This window comes from Pleurodeles waltl, chromosome 1_2, assembly GCF_031143425.1.
Source record: "Pleurodeles waltl isolate 20211129_DDA chromosome 1_2, aPleWal1.hap1.20221129, whole genome shotgun sequence".
Classification (NCBI taxonomy): Eukaryota; Metazoa; Chordata; class Amphibia; order Caudata; family Salamandridae; genus Pleurodeles; species Pleurodeles waltl.
The window spans coordinates 748269117-748287292 of NC_090437.1; the positions used below are offsets into that span (position 1 = coordinate 748269117).

The following is an 18176-nucleotide window of genomic DNA, read 5'->3' on the forward strand; positions in this document are numbered from 1 at the left end:
CAATTAAGGTTTGCTTGGGTAGGTTCTATGAAAGTTTCTCACTAATCTTGAAGCATGTACATACTTGTGCGGCTCCCAGGATCGTTCCTCTGGACCATAACCTTTCCAATCAATTAGATAATAAAGCTGGCCATTACGGATTTTGGAATCTAAGATTTGATTGACCTCATACTCTTCTGCAGAACTAATCTGGATAGGAATTGGAGGGGAGTTTTGACGTAAATTTGGAGGACTGTTCTTTAACAAGGAGACATGGAAAACAGGATGTATCTTTAGATGAGCTGGCAACTGCAATTTAACTGCCACTGGATTGATCATCTTGTCAACTTTGAATGGGCCTATAAATCGTGGCTGAAATTTGCGATTTCCTTTGAGACGTAAATGACGAGTGGATAACCAAACTTTGTCTCCTTTCGAATAAATGGGGCTCTCTCTTCGTTTTCTATCAGCCTGAGTCTTTTATGAGTCTTTTGCTTGAATTATGTTTTTTCTAGCCCTAACTAACGTGGTCTGCAAATCCCTCACCATCTCTTCTACTGCAGGCACTGAATCATCTTCTTTACCCAACATTACATTAGGATGTCTACCATGGTTCAGATAGAAGGGGGTGAACCCAGTGGTGGAATGAACAGCATTTACTGTAAGCAAATTCAGCTGCCCACATCAACTCGGGCCATTCCTTCTCTTTATCGAATAAATTGAGTCTTAAATACTGTTCTAACTCTTGATTCACTCTCTCTGTTTGCCCATCGGTTTCAGGATGGTAACTGGTAGAGTAACGAGAATCAATTCCTAATCTTTTACTAAAGACCTTCCAAAAGCGAGAAACAAATTGGGACCCCCTGTCTGAAACTAGAATTTTTGGGATACCATGGGCGCGTACTATGTGTTGTGTAAACAACTGTGCAACCTGTGGGGCTCGAGGGATTTCTTTCAAAGGAATGAAATGCGCCATTTTAGTGAAAGTGTCTACAAAAACTAGGATAGTGTTAAAACCTTGGCTACTAGGGAGGTCCACTATAAGATCCATAGTAACAGTATGCCAGGCATGGGGTGCAGTGGGCAAAGGTCTTAACAGACCTTGTGAAGCTGTTCTATTTGATTTCCCTCTTTGACATTTGTCACAAGTTGACACATATTGGCTTATCTGAGTTTTCATTTTTGGCCACCAAAATTCTCGTTGTATTAGATTTTGAGTCTTTTGAATTCCTTTGTGTCCAGCCAATTGATCGTCATGATAGGCCTGAAGAATTTTTTCTTGCAGCTCCACAGTCGGAACATACAGTGCACCTTTAAAGTATGGCAAACCTTTTTTGATTTCTCTTCCTTGGCCTTCTTTGGACCACTTCAGCATTCCTTCGAATGTTAAGTTTTCTTGAATTTCTTTGGTTACATTTTCATACAATATGGCAGATATGAACTTCTCTTGTGGAATAATCAATTCTTTTTCTGGAGGCTCTTTAACTGCACCGGTATCAATTCGAGATAGAGCATCTGCCTTCCCATTTATTTTTCCTGGTCTGAAAGTGATAACAAAATCAAAGTCTGCAAAATATAGGGACAATGCAGTTGACTAGCTGTAAATTTCGGTGGTCCGTGTAAACGGTCACTTTATGCTTAGCTCCCAAAATGTAATGCCTCCACTCACGAAAAGTTTCTTTGACTGCCAATAGCTCCTTATCCGCAATTGAATAATTTATCTCTGGTGGTGTTAATTTTCGAGAGAAATAGGCCACTGGATGTAATTGACCTGTATCTTTATGACGCTGGGAAAGGATACCTCCTATGGCAACATCTGAAGCATCTGCCTCCACATAATATGGCTCATCTGGATTGGGGTGGAGCAAGATTGGAGCTGAGACGAAGGAATTCTTCAAAAAATTAAAAGCATTTTCAGCTTCTTTTGTCCACTCAAACTTCATTCCTTTCTTCAACAATCGAGTAATGGGTGTAACTGTTTGAGAAAAATTGGATATGAATCTTCGATAAAAATTAGCGAACCCCAAGAAACTCTGGATCTCTTTGACATTGCAAGGAGAAGGCCAATGTTGCACTGTCTTTATCTTGGCAGGATCCATACTAACTTCTTCTGGTGACAAAATGAATCCTAAGAACTCAACTCGTTCCACATGAAATGCACACTTCTCCAATTTTACATAGAGATGGTTTGCTTGCAACCTTGTGAGGATGGATCGAACATGGGAAATGTGCTCCTGTAGATTGTCGGAAAAGATTAAAATGTCATCTATATAAACCACGGCAGTCCGGTCGAGGAATTCTCGTAATATATCATTAACGAAATGCTGGAAGGCAGCAGGAGCATTGCATAACCCATAAGGCATCACTTGATATTCAAATAATCCGTATCGAGTCCGAAAAGCGGTTTTCCATTCATCCCCTGAAGCCACTCGAATCAAATGATATGCTCCTCGCAGGTCCAATTTGGTGTAGATTCTAGCATTCTTTACTTTATCTAATAAAACTGACACTAACGGCAGTGGGTATCGATTCTTGATGGTAACCTGATTGAGGGCTCGATAATCAATGCAAGTTCGAAGACTCCCATCCTTCTTTGGTATGAAAAATAGTGGGGATGACACTGCAGATTCAGAAGGACGAATAAAACCATTAGCAAGATATTGATCCAAATACTCCTTTAAATGTTGATTCTCTGCTTCGGTCAATGCGTATATTCTGCTACATGGCAATATCGCACCTGGCTCCAGTTCAATTTTGCAGTCGTAGGGTCGATGTGGTGGCAATTTCTCAGCCTCCTTTTCATCAAAAACGGCGACTTAATCCTCATATTCTTTCGGAATTTCTGCTGTCTTTAGTGCACAGATCACTGAAGAGTGTGATGATAAACAGGCCGCTTGGGACTTGGTGGACACTTCCACTCCATCATGAAAGCAATTCTCTTTGCAGTAAGAGGAATTCATCCTGATCGTTCTTTTGCTCCAATCAATTTGTGGATTATGTTCTGTAAGCCAGGGCAGACCCAAAATGAGTTGAAATTGTGGAGCATCTATCTAATTAAAGATTATCTGCTCCTGATGTCCACCAAAACCTTGCATCTGAATTGGTTCGGTCTCATGGGAAATGGGTCCTGAAGAAAGATTGGTTCCATCCACAGCTCTTACTACATCCAAAGTCGATTTCTTGATAAATCGAATACCCATTTTACGAGTGTATTTGATATCACAGAAGTTGCCCGTAGCTCCAGAGTCCATCATAACTGAGATCCCTTGAATTTCCTTCTCAAGGGTTTTAACTGATACTGTTTGTACCAAATGTGGCGCTGCGGTTTGTAAGGTATTCGCCACTCGTTGATCTAAAGGAGTTGTCTTGGGTTCTGCTTTCATCAGGGCAACTCCCTCTACTGATGAAGCTGGCCTTTTCCCGACTGAAGAGCTTTGGGTTTCTTGGGACAGTTTTTAACAAAATGCCCAGATGCACCGCAATATAAACATAGTTGATTCACTCTTCTTTTCTCTTTTTCTTCCTTAGATAAAGGACCTCGGATGGAACCAATTTGCATTGGTTCTTCTATCGTTATCCCTTCTTCGGCTCTCGTATGATCATTTCTTACACAATCAATTCTCAGGGGAAATGGTCGATACTCTCTTCTCTTTTCTGCTCTTCGTTCAGTTAACCGGTGGTCAATCTGTAACACAAGATCAATTAACTCCGAAATTTCGGTGGGTCTATTTGGAACTTGTGCTAAGGCATCTTTCAATTCATCTCTCAGACCACGATAAAATATGGCGGCTCTTTTTGACTCCGGCCAGGCAGTCTCTACAATGAGTTTATTGAAATGAGCCAGATAGGCTACTACATCTTTATTACCTTACCTGATTTCCAGTAGTTCATTGTCAGTGGCTTGAGCTGCAGTTCGCCGATCAAATATTCTTAAGAACTCTTCCATGAAATTTTGGAAATTATATAAAACAGGATCATTTCTGGAAATTATTGGCATGGACCATGCGGCCGCATCTCCTGTCAGATAAGACAATATAAATGCCACTTTGGACTGGTCTTCGGAAAAAATGACTGGTCTACATAAAAAATGCAATGAGCATTGGGTCAGAAAAATCTGTGCCTTATTTGGATCCCCACCGAAGCGCTCGGGTTGAGCCAAAGGAATAATAGGGGAAACTGCATGAATTACTTGAGTGGATATACCTGCAGACTGTGAAGGGCTAGGGATTTGTGAAAACACAGATTCATTTGATTTAGCAGTGTTCCCTAACTCATTTATTCGCTGTTTTATTTGGACTGTTTCTTCTATGGTGTTATTTAATTGTTTCTGTAACCCTTCCAAAACGGTGGCTAATGCTTTTATATCAATTCCTTCTGCCATTCTGCTCAGGAGGAAATCTGTTTTTTTCCCTAAAAATTAGGGTGATGGCACTTCAGTCTGTCAGGATACTTCAATTCGATTTCCTCAGAAGCAGAAGATAACTCCTCAGTCCCGACCCAAGCTACTCACAACGAATATTAATCCTTCGTGCTGAGTACCCCGGAGGGGGAAAGGGGAATGGGATGGTAGAGAGACTGCCACAGAGATGATGAACGCCAGTACTCAGTCTGCCTCTTCACATCTAAGATTGGATACAGCACCTGCAAGAGTCACAGTCACAATTACTAGGGACATACAACATCAGTTTTTTCACTTTCTACTCTCAACACTTAATTCTCTTTAATTCTACTATTTCTTCACTCACCCTGAGTTCTCTGTAGCCTTGCTTCTCTCTATAAATGATAGCTCTTCTTAAAAAATGCTTATTACTGACTCTGGAAGAACTTCTCAACCTTTGTTAGAGATTGGTTTTATGTTGCTATATATATATATATATATATATATATATATATATATATATAGTTGGTGATAATGCGTTCTTCAAATCAGCTGATGCTATTTAATTTCTCCTGTCTTATTGTGACTTCTGTCAATACTTGTATTTGTAAATGCTTGTTTATTAAAGTTCGTTTCTCCTTCCTTACTTCGACATCTGTCAATAACTTGTAGTTGTAAATGCTTGTTTATTTAAGTTTGTTTCTCCTTTAAACTCTATTTTGGTTTATTACCATTGAATTTGTAAATGCTTATTTGTTAACAGTTCTTTTCTCCTTTAAACTTGGCCTTCGTTTATAACCTTGACATTTGTAGATACTTGCTCTTTTAAAGTTCGTTTTTTTCTTTGACTTTAATATCTTAAACAAGAACCTTGTAAACATAAGGTTAATTCAAACATTAACTCTGTAGCCTTGCCGACTTCCACGGGAACGGTCTACTATCAAACTCTTCGAATAAACCTTGACAATATCTATCCGTTTTCTGTAATATAATCTTCAAATGTAATTTTACCTCACAGGAGTTTCTGTTCTGAAGCGAGCTCTCTCTCCACACAGCTGATTCCTGTCCGACCTCAGTTGAAGTGCAAGGCTTCCAGCTGGAGAGCTCGTAACCTAGCAACCAACCGATTGCAAGACTAGAACTGTAACTAATCTTCAGGACTCACAGCGGCCATCTTGGATTTTCTCTTCTTGATTCTTCCTTTGAAATAGGTGCAAGATTACTCTGCAAACCTTCTGCCATTCTGGGCTTTGCTGTCTCCACTGAGGATATCTCTTTGCTTTTCTCATGCACTTCTTTGATTTGACTTGGCAAGTTTGTGTGGTCATGACAGATGGAGGGGAGTGATGGGTGTCAGGGTGAGGGGTGTTGGTGGAATGCAGGTATGGGGTGATAGGTAGTAAATATTGGCTCACCAGTGTCCAGTCCTCCGGCAACTCCAGTGAGTCCCTCGAGATGCAGGATTGCTAAGACTTGCTCCTCCCATGCTGTCAGCTGTGGGGGAGGAGGTGGGGGTCCATCGCCAGTCCTCTGGATAGCGAGCTGGTGCCTTGCTGCCATGGAGCGTACCTTCCCCTGTAGGTCATTCCACCTCTTCCTGATATGGTCCCTTGTTTGTGGATGCTGTTAGTGCACGGCATTCACCCGGTACACTATTCTCCGCCATAGCTCCATCTTCCTGGCAATGGAGATCTGCTGGATCTGTGCTCCAAACAGCTGTGGCTCTACCCTGACTATTTCCTCAACCATGACCTGCAACTCCTCATCAGTGAAACAGGGGTGTCTTTGTGGGTACATGGGTGTTGTGTGTTGTGCAGTGGTTGTTGAGTTATGTGATGTGGTATGGGGTGTGTGGTGCGTGACGGATTAATGGGTGGTTGTGGTGTGTGTGTGTGTGTGTGTGTGTGTGTGTAGTTGTCTGTGTGATTTGCGTGGTTAGCTATTGCAGTCTTTTTGTGTTGGCAAATGATTGTGGGTGTTTGTTTGTAGGAAGTTGGCTCTGTATGCACTATTTCAAAGTAAGGAATAGTATGCACAGAGTCCAAGGGTTCCCCTTAGAGGTAAGATAGTGGCAAAAAGAGATAATACTAATGCTCTATTTTGTGGTAGTGTGGTCGAGCAGTAGGCTTATCAAAGGAGTAGTGTTAAGCATTTGTTGTACATACACACAGGCAATAAATGAGGAACACACACTCAGAGACAAATCCAGGCCAATAGGTTTTTGTTATAGAAAAATATCTTTTCTTAGTTTATTTTAAGAACCACAGGTTCAAATTCTACATGTAATATCTCATTTGAAAGGTATTGCAGGTAAGTACTCTAGGAACTTTGAATACTTACAATAGCATATATACTTTTTACATAAAACACATTTAGCTGTTTTAAAAGTGGACACAGTGCGATTTTCACAGTTCCTGGGGGAGGTAAAGTAATGTTAGTTCTTGCAGGTAAGTAAACCACCTATGGGGTTCAAATTGGGGTCCAAGGTAGCCCACCGTTGGGGGTTCAGAGCAACCCCAAAGTCACCACACCAGCAGCTCAGAGCCGGTCAGGTGCAGAGGTCAAAGAGGTGCCCAAAACACATAGGCTTCAATGGAGAGAAGGGGGTGCCCCGGTTCTGGTCTGCCAGCAGGTAAGTACCCGCGTCTTCAGAGGGCAGACCAGGGGGGTTTTGTAGGGCACCGGGGGGGACACAAGTCAGCACAAAAAGTACACCCTCAGCAGCACGGGGGCGGCCGGGTGCAGTGTGCAAACACGCGTCGGGTTTCCAATGGGAGTCAATGGGAGACCAAGGGGTCTCTTCAGCGGTGCAGGCAGGCAAGGGGGGGGGCTCCTCGGGGTAGCCACCACCTGGGCAAGGGAGAGGGCCTCCTGGGGGTCACTCCTGCACTGGAGTTCCGATCCTTCAGGTGCTGAGGGTGCAGGGTCTTTTCCAGCCGTCGGGATTTTAGAGTCAGGCAGTCGCGGTCAGGTGGAGCCTCGGGATTCCCTCTGCAGGCGTCGCTGTGGGGGCTCAGGGGGGACAACTTTGGTTACTCACAGTCTTGGAGTCGCCGGAGGGTCCTCCCTGTAGCGTTGTTTCTCCACCAGTCGAGTTGGGGTCGCCGGGTGCAGTGTTGCAAGTCTCACGCTTCTTGCGGGGGTTGCAGGGGTCTTTAAATCTGCTCCTCTGTAACAAAGTTGCAGTCTTTTTGGAACAGGGCCGCTGTCCTCGGGAGTTTCTTGTTCCTCTTGAAGCAGGGCAGTCCTCTGAGGATTCAGAAGGTCGCTGGTCCTGGGGAAAGCGTCGCTGGAGCAGGTTTCTTTAGAAGGCAGGAGACAGGCCGGTAGGACTGGGGCCAAAGCAGTTGGTGTCTTCTTTCTTCTTCTGCAGGGGTCTTTCAGCTCAGCAGTCCTCTTCTTCTTGTAGTTGCAGGAATCTAAATTCTTAGGTTCAGGGAGCCCCTAAATACAGAATTTAGGGGTGTGTTTAGGTCAGGGAGGGCAGTAGCCAATGGCTACTAGCCCTGAGGGTGGCTACACCCTCTTTGTGCCTCCTCCCAAGGGGAGGGGGTCACATTCCTATCCCTATTGGGGGAATCCTCCATCTGCAAGATGGAGGATTTCTAAAAGTCAGAGTCTCCTCAGCTCAGGTTGCCTTAGGGGCTGTCCTGACTGGCCAGTGACTCCTCCTTGTTTTTCTCATTATCTCTCCTGGACTTGCTGCCAAAAGTGGGGGCTGTGTCCAGGGGGCGGGCATCTCCACTAGCTGGAATGCCCTGGGGCTTTGTAACACGAAGCCTGAGCCTTTGAGGCTCACTGCTAGGTGTTACAGTTCCTGCAGGGGGAGGTGTGAAGCATCTCCACCCAGAGCAGGCTTTTGTTTCTGTCCCCAGAGAGCACAAAGGCCCTCACCACATGGGGTCAGAAACTCGTCTCTCAGTGGCAGGCTGGCACAGACCAGTCAGTCCTGCACTGAACAATTGGGTAAAATACAGGGGGCATCTCTAAGTTGCACTCTGTGTGCATTTGTTAATAAATCCAACACTGGCATCAGAGTGGGTTTATTATTCTGAGAAGTTTGATACTAAACTTCCCAGTATTCAGTGTAGCCATTATGGAGCTGTGGAGTTCGTTTTTGACAGACTCCCCAACCATATACTCTTATGGCTACCCTGCACTTGCAATGTCTAAGGTTTTGCTTAGACACTGTAGGGGCATAGTGCTCATGCACCTATGCCCTCACCTGTGGTATAGTACACCCTGCCTTAGGGCTGTAAGGCCTGCTAGAGGGGTGACTTACTTATGCCACAGGCAGTGTGAGGTTGGCATGGCACCCTGAGGGGAGTGCCATGTCGACTTAGCCATTTTATCCCCACTAGCACACACAAGCTGGCAAGCAGTGTGTCTGTGCTGAGTGAGGGGTCCCTAGGGTGGCATAAGACATGCTGCAGCCATTAGAGACCTTCCCTGGCATCAGGGCCCTTGGTACCGGGGGTACCAGTTACAAGGGACTTACCTGGGTGCCAGGGTTGTGCCAATTGTGGAGACAATGGTACATTTTAGGTGAAAGAACACTGGTGCTGGGGCCTGGTTAGCAGAGTCCCAGCACACTTCTCAGTCAAGTCAGCATCAGTATCAGGCAAAAAGTGGGGGGTAACTGCAACAGGGAGCCATTTCTTTACATTGTTTTATAGTGAAATTGGTGTGTGGGTGTGGTGTGTGTATTAGTGTCAGGTGTGTGTTTTTGTTATTGTGTTGAATGTCCACTGTGGTGATTCGTGGGTCATAATGTGGAGGGCGTTGTTTTATTGGTGTAACGGTATGGGTGTTAGTACCGACAGTTTAACACTTACCTTTGGTCTGGTGGATTTGTCTTTGTGGCAGGATTCTGTTGGTTTGGTGTATGTGTCATAATATGGTGGACGGATGTTCGCCTCTGCGATGGTATGTTGGCGGCCTTCACGGCAGTGATAAGCAGGATTTACCGCAATGCCATAATGAGGGCCTTTGTCTTTACTCCTTGTGTTGGAGATGTTTGTATTGGGCACAGGCCATGCTTTTTTCATAATGACTTAGGTACTTGACCAAAAATGCACGGGGAATATAATGTGAGATTTAACTCCTGATAAGGAAGTAATGATCCAAACGGATGGAGCTTATACTGCTACATATAATGCAGCAATGTCCATACAAATTGAGATAACAGAGCCTGACGAATTATTAGTAAACCTGATACTGCCAGCAAAGAACTGCAAGGACAGGAAGCCTGATCCTGAGTAGACGGTGTGTGACGAGCCAGACTCAATATACATTGCTTTGCTTAAAACCATTTAATGGAAAGGAAACAGCTTGGATAATCTGAAGGGATTCAAAGGTATGTGAAACACTATTGATGCAATTTACTTATTGCAACAACTGTTCAAAGAACAGAAAGGAAATGCATTAGTAACAGATATCTTGGGCACATCTTGCAGAGCTCCTCCTACTCTACCAACTACCATCTTACCTGACACTACAGTACAAGATATGTATCCTATATTTTCTTTCAAGAAAACATCTATTGCTAGGTGCTTTATTACTAATACTATTATCAAGAAATAGAAATTAAAGCAGAGACAGATCTCCATGAAGAGGATGCACAGGTTGAGCGTTGATTACATGCAGGAAGAGTTGGCCAGTAAGAATGATGGACAATGGATATAGACACAACTCCAGCAGGTGACAATCCGCTTCAGCCTATTGGAAGGAGGTTAGATTCTATTCCTTCTACCTCTTCTTCCTCTTCTACTTAACTCATTCCTTCTATCCCTTGCCTGGTGGTTACACTATCATCTGCCAAATTAAATCCTTCAGCAGAATCATTTTAATTAACTGCACAAATTAATTAATGACCTGTGAAGAAGATCTGGAAAAGTCCTTTACATTTGGTGACTGGAGAAAGAACTGAATTATAAATCTCATTTTCTGGATTTCATCAAGATATTTTCAGACTTCTTCACTAGCTTACCACTAGATAGATCACATCTGTTGGACATATTTGACTTGATTCCACCACTACGATTACTCACCTCCAGTGACTTGATTTTTGTGAACACTATGGTCCAGGATGAAAAATTATATTTTTTTGACTTTTATGGAAATTAGATCCACATACGTGGTAAATATGATCATGGATAATGTAGAGGGTCTGCAAATAATGGTGATTGTTGTTGTATTATTGTTTCAGATAGTGATAAGAGACGACTTCTGGATCCAGAAGGAGAGGAAATGAAAGACAAAACATTTATGAATCACCTGAAAATAATACTTAGGCATGGGTACCAGTGGTTCTAGCAAATGCAACTAGGGCAACTACCAACTCAAAGCAGAGAGAGAGAGTTTAGCATGGTAACCTTAGTTAGCCCATATGCAAATAGGGATAGATAGATGAGAGGGGTTAGTGGGGATGGAAGTTAAAGATCATGAGAATTGTTAGTTGGAATGTCTTTAGTTTATTTGCCAACGTGGAGGCTTTAAAGTGGAAAGCATTTATTAGGGAGAATATCTGTTGTTTTCAAAAGTTGTGAGCCACAACAAAATGTATATATATGGAGGCCTATATCAGTTATTGCATCCCAGCCATTAAACAGCAAATTTCTCGTCCATCTGGTGGCCTAAAGATTTGGGTGTCCTCAAAATTGTTAAAACCTATGAACCTCTTGGTTGTATCAAGTATGTCTGCCAACATTTTACTTATTAGATAGTATGGGAATTGTCAAATGGAGGTAGCCATAGACATACTGAATGTTTGTGTACCTCCAGGGAGGAAGGAAAGAGGTAAACCTATTTTAGATGTCCTTGAGGTATTAATCATAACGATTAGAGCTGACTGTAGTAAAATCTTACAGCTTAGTCTGTGATTATTTTCATACCTCTTTGAAAGGTGATGTACAAGGGAGTGCGCTTCCTGAGGAAGATCTTTCGTGGGGAATACCTTAAGATGTTATTAGATGTAGTAGGGGGAACAAGTCCCTAATGGAATGGTTTAGGTCTGTGATGTTGATTTGTGGATTAAGACATCTTAATGGTTGTACTCATCTGACGTCCAGACAAATATGACTTACTGAGGAAATAAAGGTTAATTCACTGTTGATTTCATTTTATTAAATATTGAATCCTGGGCAATGGTATGGGATGTGTGAGTAGCACCTTGCCCATATAGTGACCCTAACGGTCTTTTTGGCCCTCTTCGTGTTGGAAAAATGTACAATTTTATACATGATCAAGATGCTATCAAAAGTTGATCCTTGTTATTCCAGCAAGTTCTTAGAAGGGCAGTGAGGTGGATTCCCGAAAAATATTATTATTTTGCTGAGAAAATGAAGAAAACATTGCAGCCTAGTATATAGTAATTATTGATAATAGTACATGAAGAGGTTGATGATGATATAATGCCTGTTTTATTTGGACAAATTATTAATAAGCTATCCCCATTCCTGATAACATTTGTTATATAAGTAATAATAACCAAAATGGAAATTATTATGATCATGAATGTTGGATTAGGAAGAAGGCATGGTCCAATGCCTTGGTGAGTCTCGAAAAACCATTTACTAAGAACAGATTTCTATTAGACTAAGGCGAAGCTATAAAGACTTGATCCGAGGAAAAAAGCTAACAATGCGCCATAAGAAATGAGAAAAGGTAATGCAAGCGTCTAGTGAAAAAAAAACTATAGGAATTTTTGGTCTGTCATTACATGAAGTTAGTCATTCTAGAGACAACCAGGGCACTTGTATAAGGACACATAAGTGGGTTTCCCACTTTACAAGGTTCTTATACCGCTGATATGATCAGCGATAGACATAAATATCTCATAACTATGTTTCAAAAACTGCCTACAGCAAAAGATAGAAGGGAATTCAGAATTGTAGAGGTTGAGAAAAAGCAATCTTACAACAAAAATGAAATAAAAATGTTGTACCTCTACAAAGCTGATCTATCATTATGGGTCGCTAATCTTTACTTTGAGTCTTTAATGCAGTCCTGAAATCTGGAAATACCCCTAGATCATGGTGCATGGGATAGTTGTCCCAAAATATAAGATAGATTTAGTAACTGACCTCCTTAAATTACCGCCTATATTATTATTGGATGGTGCGGGCAACATTTATGGCATAGTCCTTTCTAATTGTATGCAAGAATGGATTGGAACTAGAAAATGATTAGCACATAATCAAGAAGGCTTTAGGAGGGTAATTGGGGAGATTGATCAGGCAATGCTGCAATATTTATTCTGCACAACATATGTGAGACAAAGGGGTGTGCTTCTTTAGTTAACATTTGTAGATCTCAAGTCGACATTTTATTTAGTAAATAAGGAAATGTTATGGCTGGCATTGGAGCAGAAGGGAGTGGACCAGTATTTAGCAGCTCTGCAAATTTTACATGAGGACACGATGGCTCGGCTACGTGACGGACAAAAGGAGGAAAGCATAGGAAGCTTCCCAATCACCATAGGAGTGCACCAAGAGTGCGTATTAGCCCCTTTGCTTTTTCACTGTTGTTTAATGATGTAGGCTTATATTTAATAAATTTAAATTAGATAACCTGAGTCTTAGTAATTCAAAGATACCTGAATTATTATTTGTGGATGATGCCCTTCTATTATCGACTGAGCACAAGAAGATTAAGGGCTTTGAGAATACTGCCTAGAAAAATAGTTGATGATTAAAGTATCAAAAACTAAATCCATGATAATCAATCCAAAGACTGAGCTATTAACATGGCATACAATGTGATACAATATTAACGTGGAATCAACACAGGGAAAAGACTGCAACTATTATTTCAGCAAGCCGTGACTGCCATCATTAGATCTAAGCACAAAATGTGAGGCGGGGCAGTTCTTGAGATCATTGCTACATGTACAAAGAGCAAAAGCAACATCTGCAGCGATATATGGAGCAGAAATAAGGGGTCAGATAGATGTTTCTACAATCCAAAAAATTGAGAATAGGTTCTTAAATTCAATATTGTGCTTGGGCCCAGATACGCCCTTAACCGCCCTCTACTTGGAATTGGGTATTAAACCCATCTTGGATGTCATTTCCCTTACTCCAATATTATATGGAGTTTGTTTACATAGGAATCAGCGTGCTGGTATATACTTGAAACACATGAGGGATGTAGTTTCTTATCTTGAAATATTTAGGATGCCTTAGTGGGACCTTGTCCAAAACATCTTAAATGTGCTCAATCTCGATTTTATCTATGAGAAATCCCACTGCCTTAAAGACAATACACTCAGAAGAATTAAGGAGGCCTATTGGCAGTGTAAATTCCAAAATATTCATAATTCTGAAAAGTGGCTCCCTGGTACATGGGGTTCTTAAACATAAAGACCATGTTTTAATTTTATCTAGATAATATTTACCCCAAGATATGATGTTTGCTTTATATGAAGTTCAGTCTGGGTATACTTTCATCAAAAACTTAAGCAGCCAGACGGCAAAATGCTAAGGGCAAAAATGAATTATGTCAATGTGCCAAGGGAGATAAATAAACCGTTGTGCATCTTATGTTATTCTGCCCCAAAACATTGATTGCCCATACAAAGTCTCTTGACCCCTATTTGGTGTTTATATCGAGTGAGGCAGAGGCCCTAGCCCTGTGTAGGGTTGATCAGCCTGTGATTTTCAGTGCAGTGCCATGTGTATTTGGACTGCTTGGATTGTGACTGGCAAACTTATAAGTGAATATCAGGTTGATCCTAGTTTGCTTGCTATCTTTTGGAGCTGATTAATAAATGTATTGTCATTTATCATGCTGGTTAAACATAATTTATAGGTCATGATTGAGTAGGTAGGGTGGTGGAAGTTACTGTTGAACTCTGTGCTTTGTTATTCAATGAATAGATTACCTTTTACTGATGTTATTGTTGTGTATTGCTTGTTTTTGTATTTGCTGTATTGCTAAGTGATCATGCAATCATGTAAAAATGTAGTATTGTGATGTTAATGTTTCTGTTAAGATTTATGCTGAGTACAGTGACTGAAAAAATAAAAAAATAAATAGCTCTAAATGGAAGCTCTATGTCATGTTCTTATATTGGGCTCTTGCACCTCTAGTTAAATCACGGGTTTCCCTACTCACCCATTGTATAAGATTGAAGATGGTATTCCTGGATGGAAAGGGCGTAGTCCTGACCCTTGATATACCTCCGTTAAAAAAAAAAAAAATTTTTAAAACCTGTTGTCCAGAGATTTCCATTTTTGATTTGTGTTTTTGTATCGTTAGAGAAGTAATTTAGCTTGGGTAAACATTGCCACTAATACGGGCCAATTTTCTTTTTCTTTTTTTTTCTGGACAACATTTTTAAAAATGGATGTGTTGCAGTGATGATGTAATATCTCAGGAACGATGAGACCTATATGCTTCATTTTGGTGTCAAAACATAGGTTTTGGGGGTCAAGTAGTCTTCTAGAGACAGAAAATAATGCCTCAGAACAACCCTTCCGCCATTTTCCAAAATGGCGGCTATAATAGAGGAAGAAGAGACATATATAGAACTGAAACAAAAAATAATGTTTTTTTTTTATCCTTTTATGTATACACCAAACAATGTTTATGATCTGAATATGAAAAAAATAATGTCTATCACTCCTGTTTTGGACACATTTTCATAGTTTAAGTTATTTATTTGTTTTGGCAATCGCTTGTGGTACATTTGCAGAATGTTCAACATTTGAGAGGAGCATATCGACGGGGACACCTTTTTGTAGCACAGGTTTTGCAAGTGCATGTATGTGTAAATTCTGTGGGTAGAGGCTTTAGAAATTTTGTAGGCTCTAGCACCCCAGTAATATCTTCACTAACCAGATGCATAGGATCTTTCTCTACATATGCATGATCCAAAACATTTACATATCTTTTGATCAAGTAGATTGCTCTTTTAATGTGTCCACGCACAGAATGTGTCGTCAGTGGAAGGTCACTTTGCTGGACTGAATAAAAATCTCTGGACAACTTGTTTTTATGGAGATATATCAGGGTTCCGAGATTAGCAACCAAGTTCAGTCAAGACGGAGGCTTCTGAGAAGTTGTCAGTGGGTCTGCTAGTATTGTAACATTGAAAGATGGACCCCGTTTTATATGGAGAAGGAACATTGTTTTACTATTTTTGTAGTGACCTAGTCTGTGTTGATTTGATTGCCCAAGTCCTTGTTTATTTGATAACACATTGTCTAATCAAGATGTTTGTTTTGGACTTAAAGAATGTACATTTAGCAGCATGATCATAGGTCACAGTTATTTTTGTGTATTCCCAAATAAGTAGCACATCCTGGCGATGTGCATTAGTTCACATTTGCAGGAAGGAAGCAAGCAGTGCATATTTTGCGGCTTTCCATGGAGCATCCTAAATGACCTCTTAGCATAAAATGTTTACAAATGCACTTAAAAACATTTCTGGAATAAATAATCTTTGCTCACAACTGTTTTAGGAGTGGAAGGTTTTCTTGAATGATTGCAAGGTTGTTAAGTGCTTAAGAAATGTGATGGCATTTTGTCTTATTGTTTCCCTTTGCTCTCAGTCCTTACCAACTCTAACTTTTCCTGGTGGAATTCTCGTTGGTTGCAGTCCTGGTTTCATGAATGTCCCAAAAATCAAAGGCACACACACCGCAATGAAAAGTGGTATGGTGGCTGCAGAATGTATCTTTAACCAACTAACCAATGAAAATCTCCAGTCAAAAACAAAAGGTGAGCACGTTCTGTCCCTAGGGTCCCTATTATACATTACTGCTGATTTTTGTTATGTAAAATGAGATATTTTAGTATGTGTGACAGTGGTGAAATAAATGTGTGTTTTGTGGCCCACTGCCAATATAAAAATTCTAACATGCATGAACTGGATCAAGCCTCATTTTGTGGTAATTTTGCTTTCTGTTTGTTTTAGTTAACTCGCCAATTAGTGATGAGCCTTAATTCAGGACTGCATATGAAATAATTGTGAATGACCCTTGGACTACTGTACAGTCGCTCAAGCAAACATAGGAACACTGACCTGTGCATTGGGTGGTATATTGCACAACCATGAAAAAACAGGAAGTATCAGTATCACATGCAGCATAGTGGCATGCAGCAATTTATTTATGTTAGTTATTCCTAATGAAATAGGGCAAATATGCCTAGACACGTTATCAGATTCACCCCGTTGTGGTGGTATACTGAATAACAAGAGGGATACAATATTAGCGCATACTGCATAAAGGTATCCAGTAACCTAAGATATAGGCATTCTCTCAAGAAATACGGTAGGCATCTCTGCTTAAAAAAAAAGTTGACAGTTGTGGTGACAATTAAACGCAAGGAAGGTACCAGAATACTTCTAACATGGCTTAAACATGCAGGGAAGGTACAAAAATACTTCCAACATGGAAGACGCTGAATGGCTTTTTAGTCTGACAGCAACCAGTAGTTACAGGATAAACAAAAGGACTCTCCCAATATGGCGTGCGGGAAGTGAATCTGTCATTGTAGTGCGCCCGCGTGATGCTAACTAACTACAACCACGCCCACAACATGGTCCACAGCACCTCGTTGGTCTAGCGTCTCTCACCACGAGGTATTTAAAGTACCAGGGAAGACAGAGAAACAATTTTTGGAGCTCCTGGGGACCGAAATAGGTGTTGAGGCGGGTGACAACCCTTGACAAAGTAGCGGTGATATACAAGGGGCTGAGCATGCTGTGAGCTGATTCTCATGCTTTCAGGCTACAGTATTAATGATGTATTTTGTAGTGTGTGACCACAGGGTTCGCCCCCCTCCACTTCCCCCCAACTGGGGACCCCAGGAAGCAGTGATCTATTGGAAATTTAGAAGGTGTTTACTGATTCTAAATAAGGAGGCACTGTTGAATATTCCACTCCACGCACGGGGACAGGATGCATGGGGAGCCAGATTAGAGATGATTGCCCTAAGGAATGAGCATTCATTTTCTTTTCACTCCACACGAGGGAGCGATACTTTTTGAGAAAGAGATTCCCATCATTAAGAACGAGCATTGGAGGGAAACCAAGGCTATTATTTTGGGCTATAATTTACCAAGGGTTAGAGCAGTGGTTCCCAACCTTTTGACTTCTGTGGACCCCCACTTTATCATTACTGGAACCCGGGGACCCCCACTGAATCATTATTCGAATCCAAGGACCCCCTTCACTGACTGCTGGGGCTTAATCTGTTAATATTATTTAATTTTCTAAGCACTCGCGGACCCCCTGAGGAGGCTTCGCGGACCCCCAGGGGTCCCCGGACCACAGATTGGGAACCACTGGGTTAGAGGATACCCAACAAATGCAAGCACTACAAGAAAAACAAACAAAATGTTACTATTGTTCTGAGTCACAATCTGATATTGATGGGTCAGTTTTTCAGAATAACTGGGATTGGACAGAAAAATACAGTGAAGGAGCTCCATTCAGTCTTCTTCACAAATGCATGCAATCCTCATAGGGGAATGTGTGCCATGCATAATATGGTGAAATGATGGATGGAAGATGCGTTTTAATGCCATGGTGATAATTGATATAAGACGTTTTCTGCTCTCTGTGATTTGTTTGTAGGTATTCAAAAGGAGTGTTCCCGTTATTGAAAACTGTGAATTAATGACAACAGTATAACGCATGTCTTAGTGAGTATGTGTAAGTAAGAAAAGGTTCTGAAGAAAGCCACTTTGACCCTCTTCTGGGCAGACTTATTGGCAGAAACCTGTCGACCTAGGATTTAGATGTAGGAGTGCATTAAAGCTCCATGCACAGCTTGCACTTTTTTTAATCTTGTCAAAGGATACCATTAA

At 41.3% G+C, this 18176-nt stretch overlaps 1 protein-coding gene across 1 annotated transcript in view; it reads left to right on the forward strand.

The window, feature by feature from the left end:
- ETFDH (electron transfer flavoprotein dehydrogenase) overlaps positions 1-18176 on the forward strand; it is a 420402-nt gene that overhangs the window by 282511 nt on the left and 119715 nt on the right. The window contains exon 10 of the mRNA XM_069243332.1: positions 15913-16081. Coding sequence (XP_069099433.1) covers positions 15913-16081 — 169 coding nt within the window. The remainder of the gene's footprint in view (positions 1-15912; positions 16082-18176) is intronic.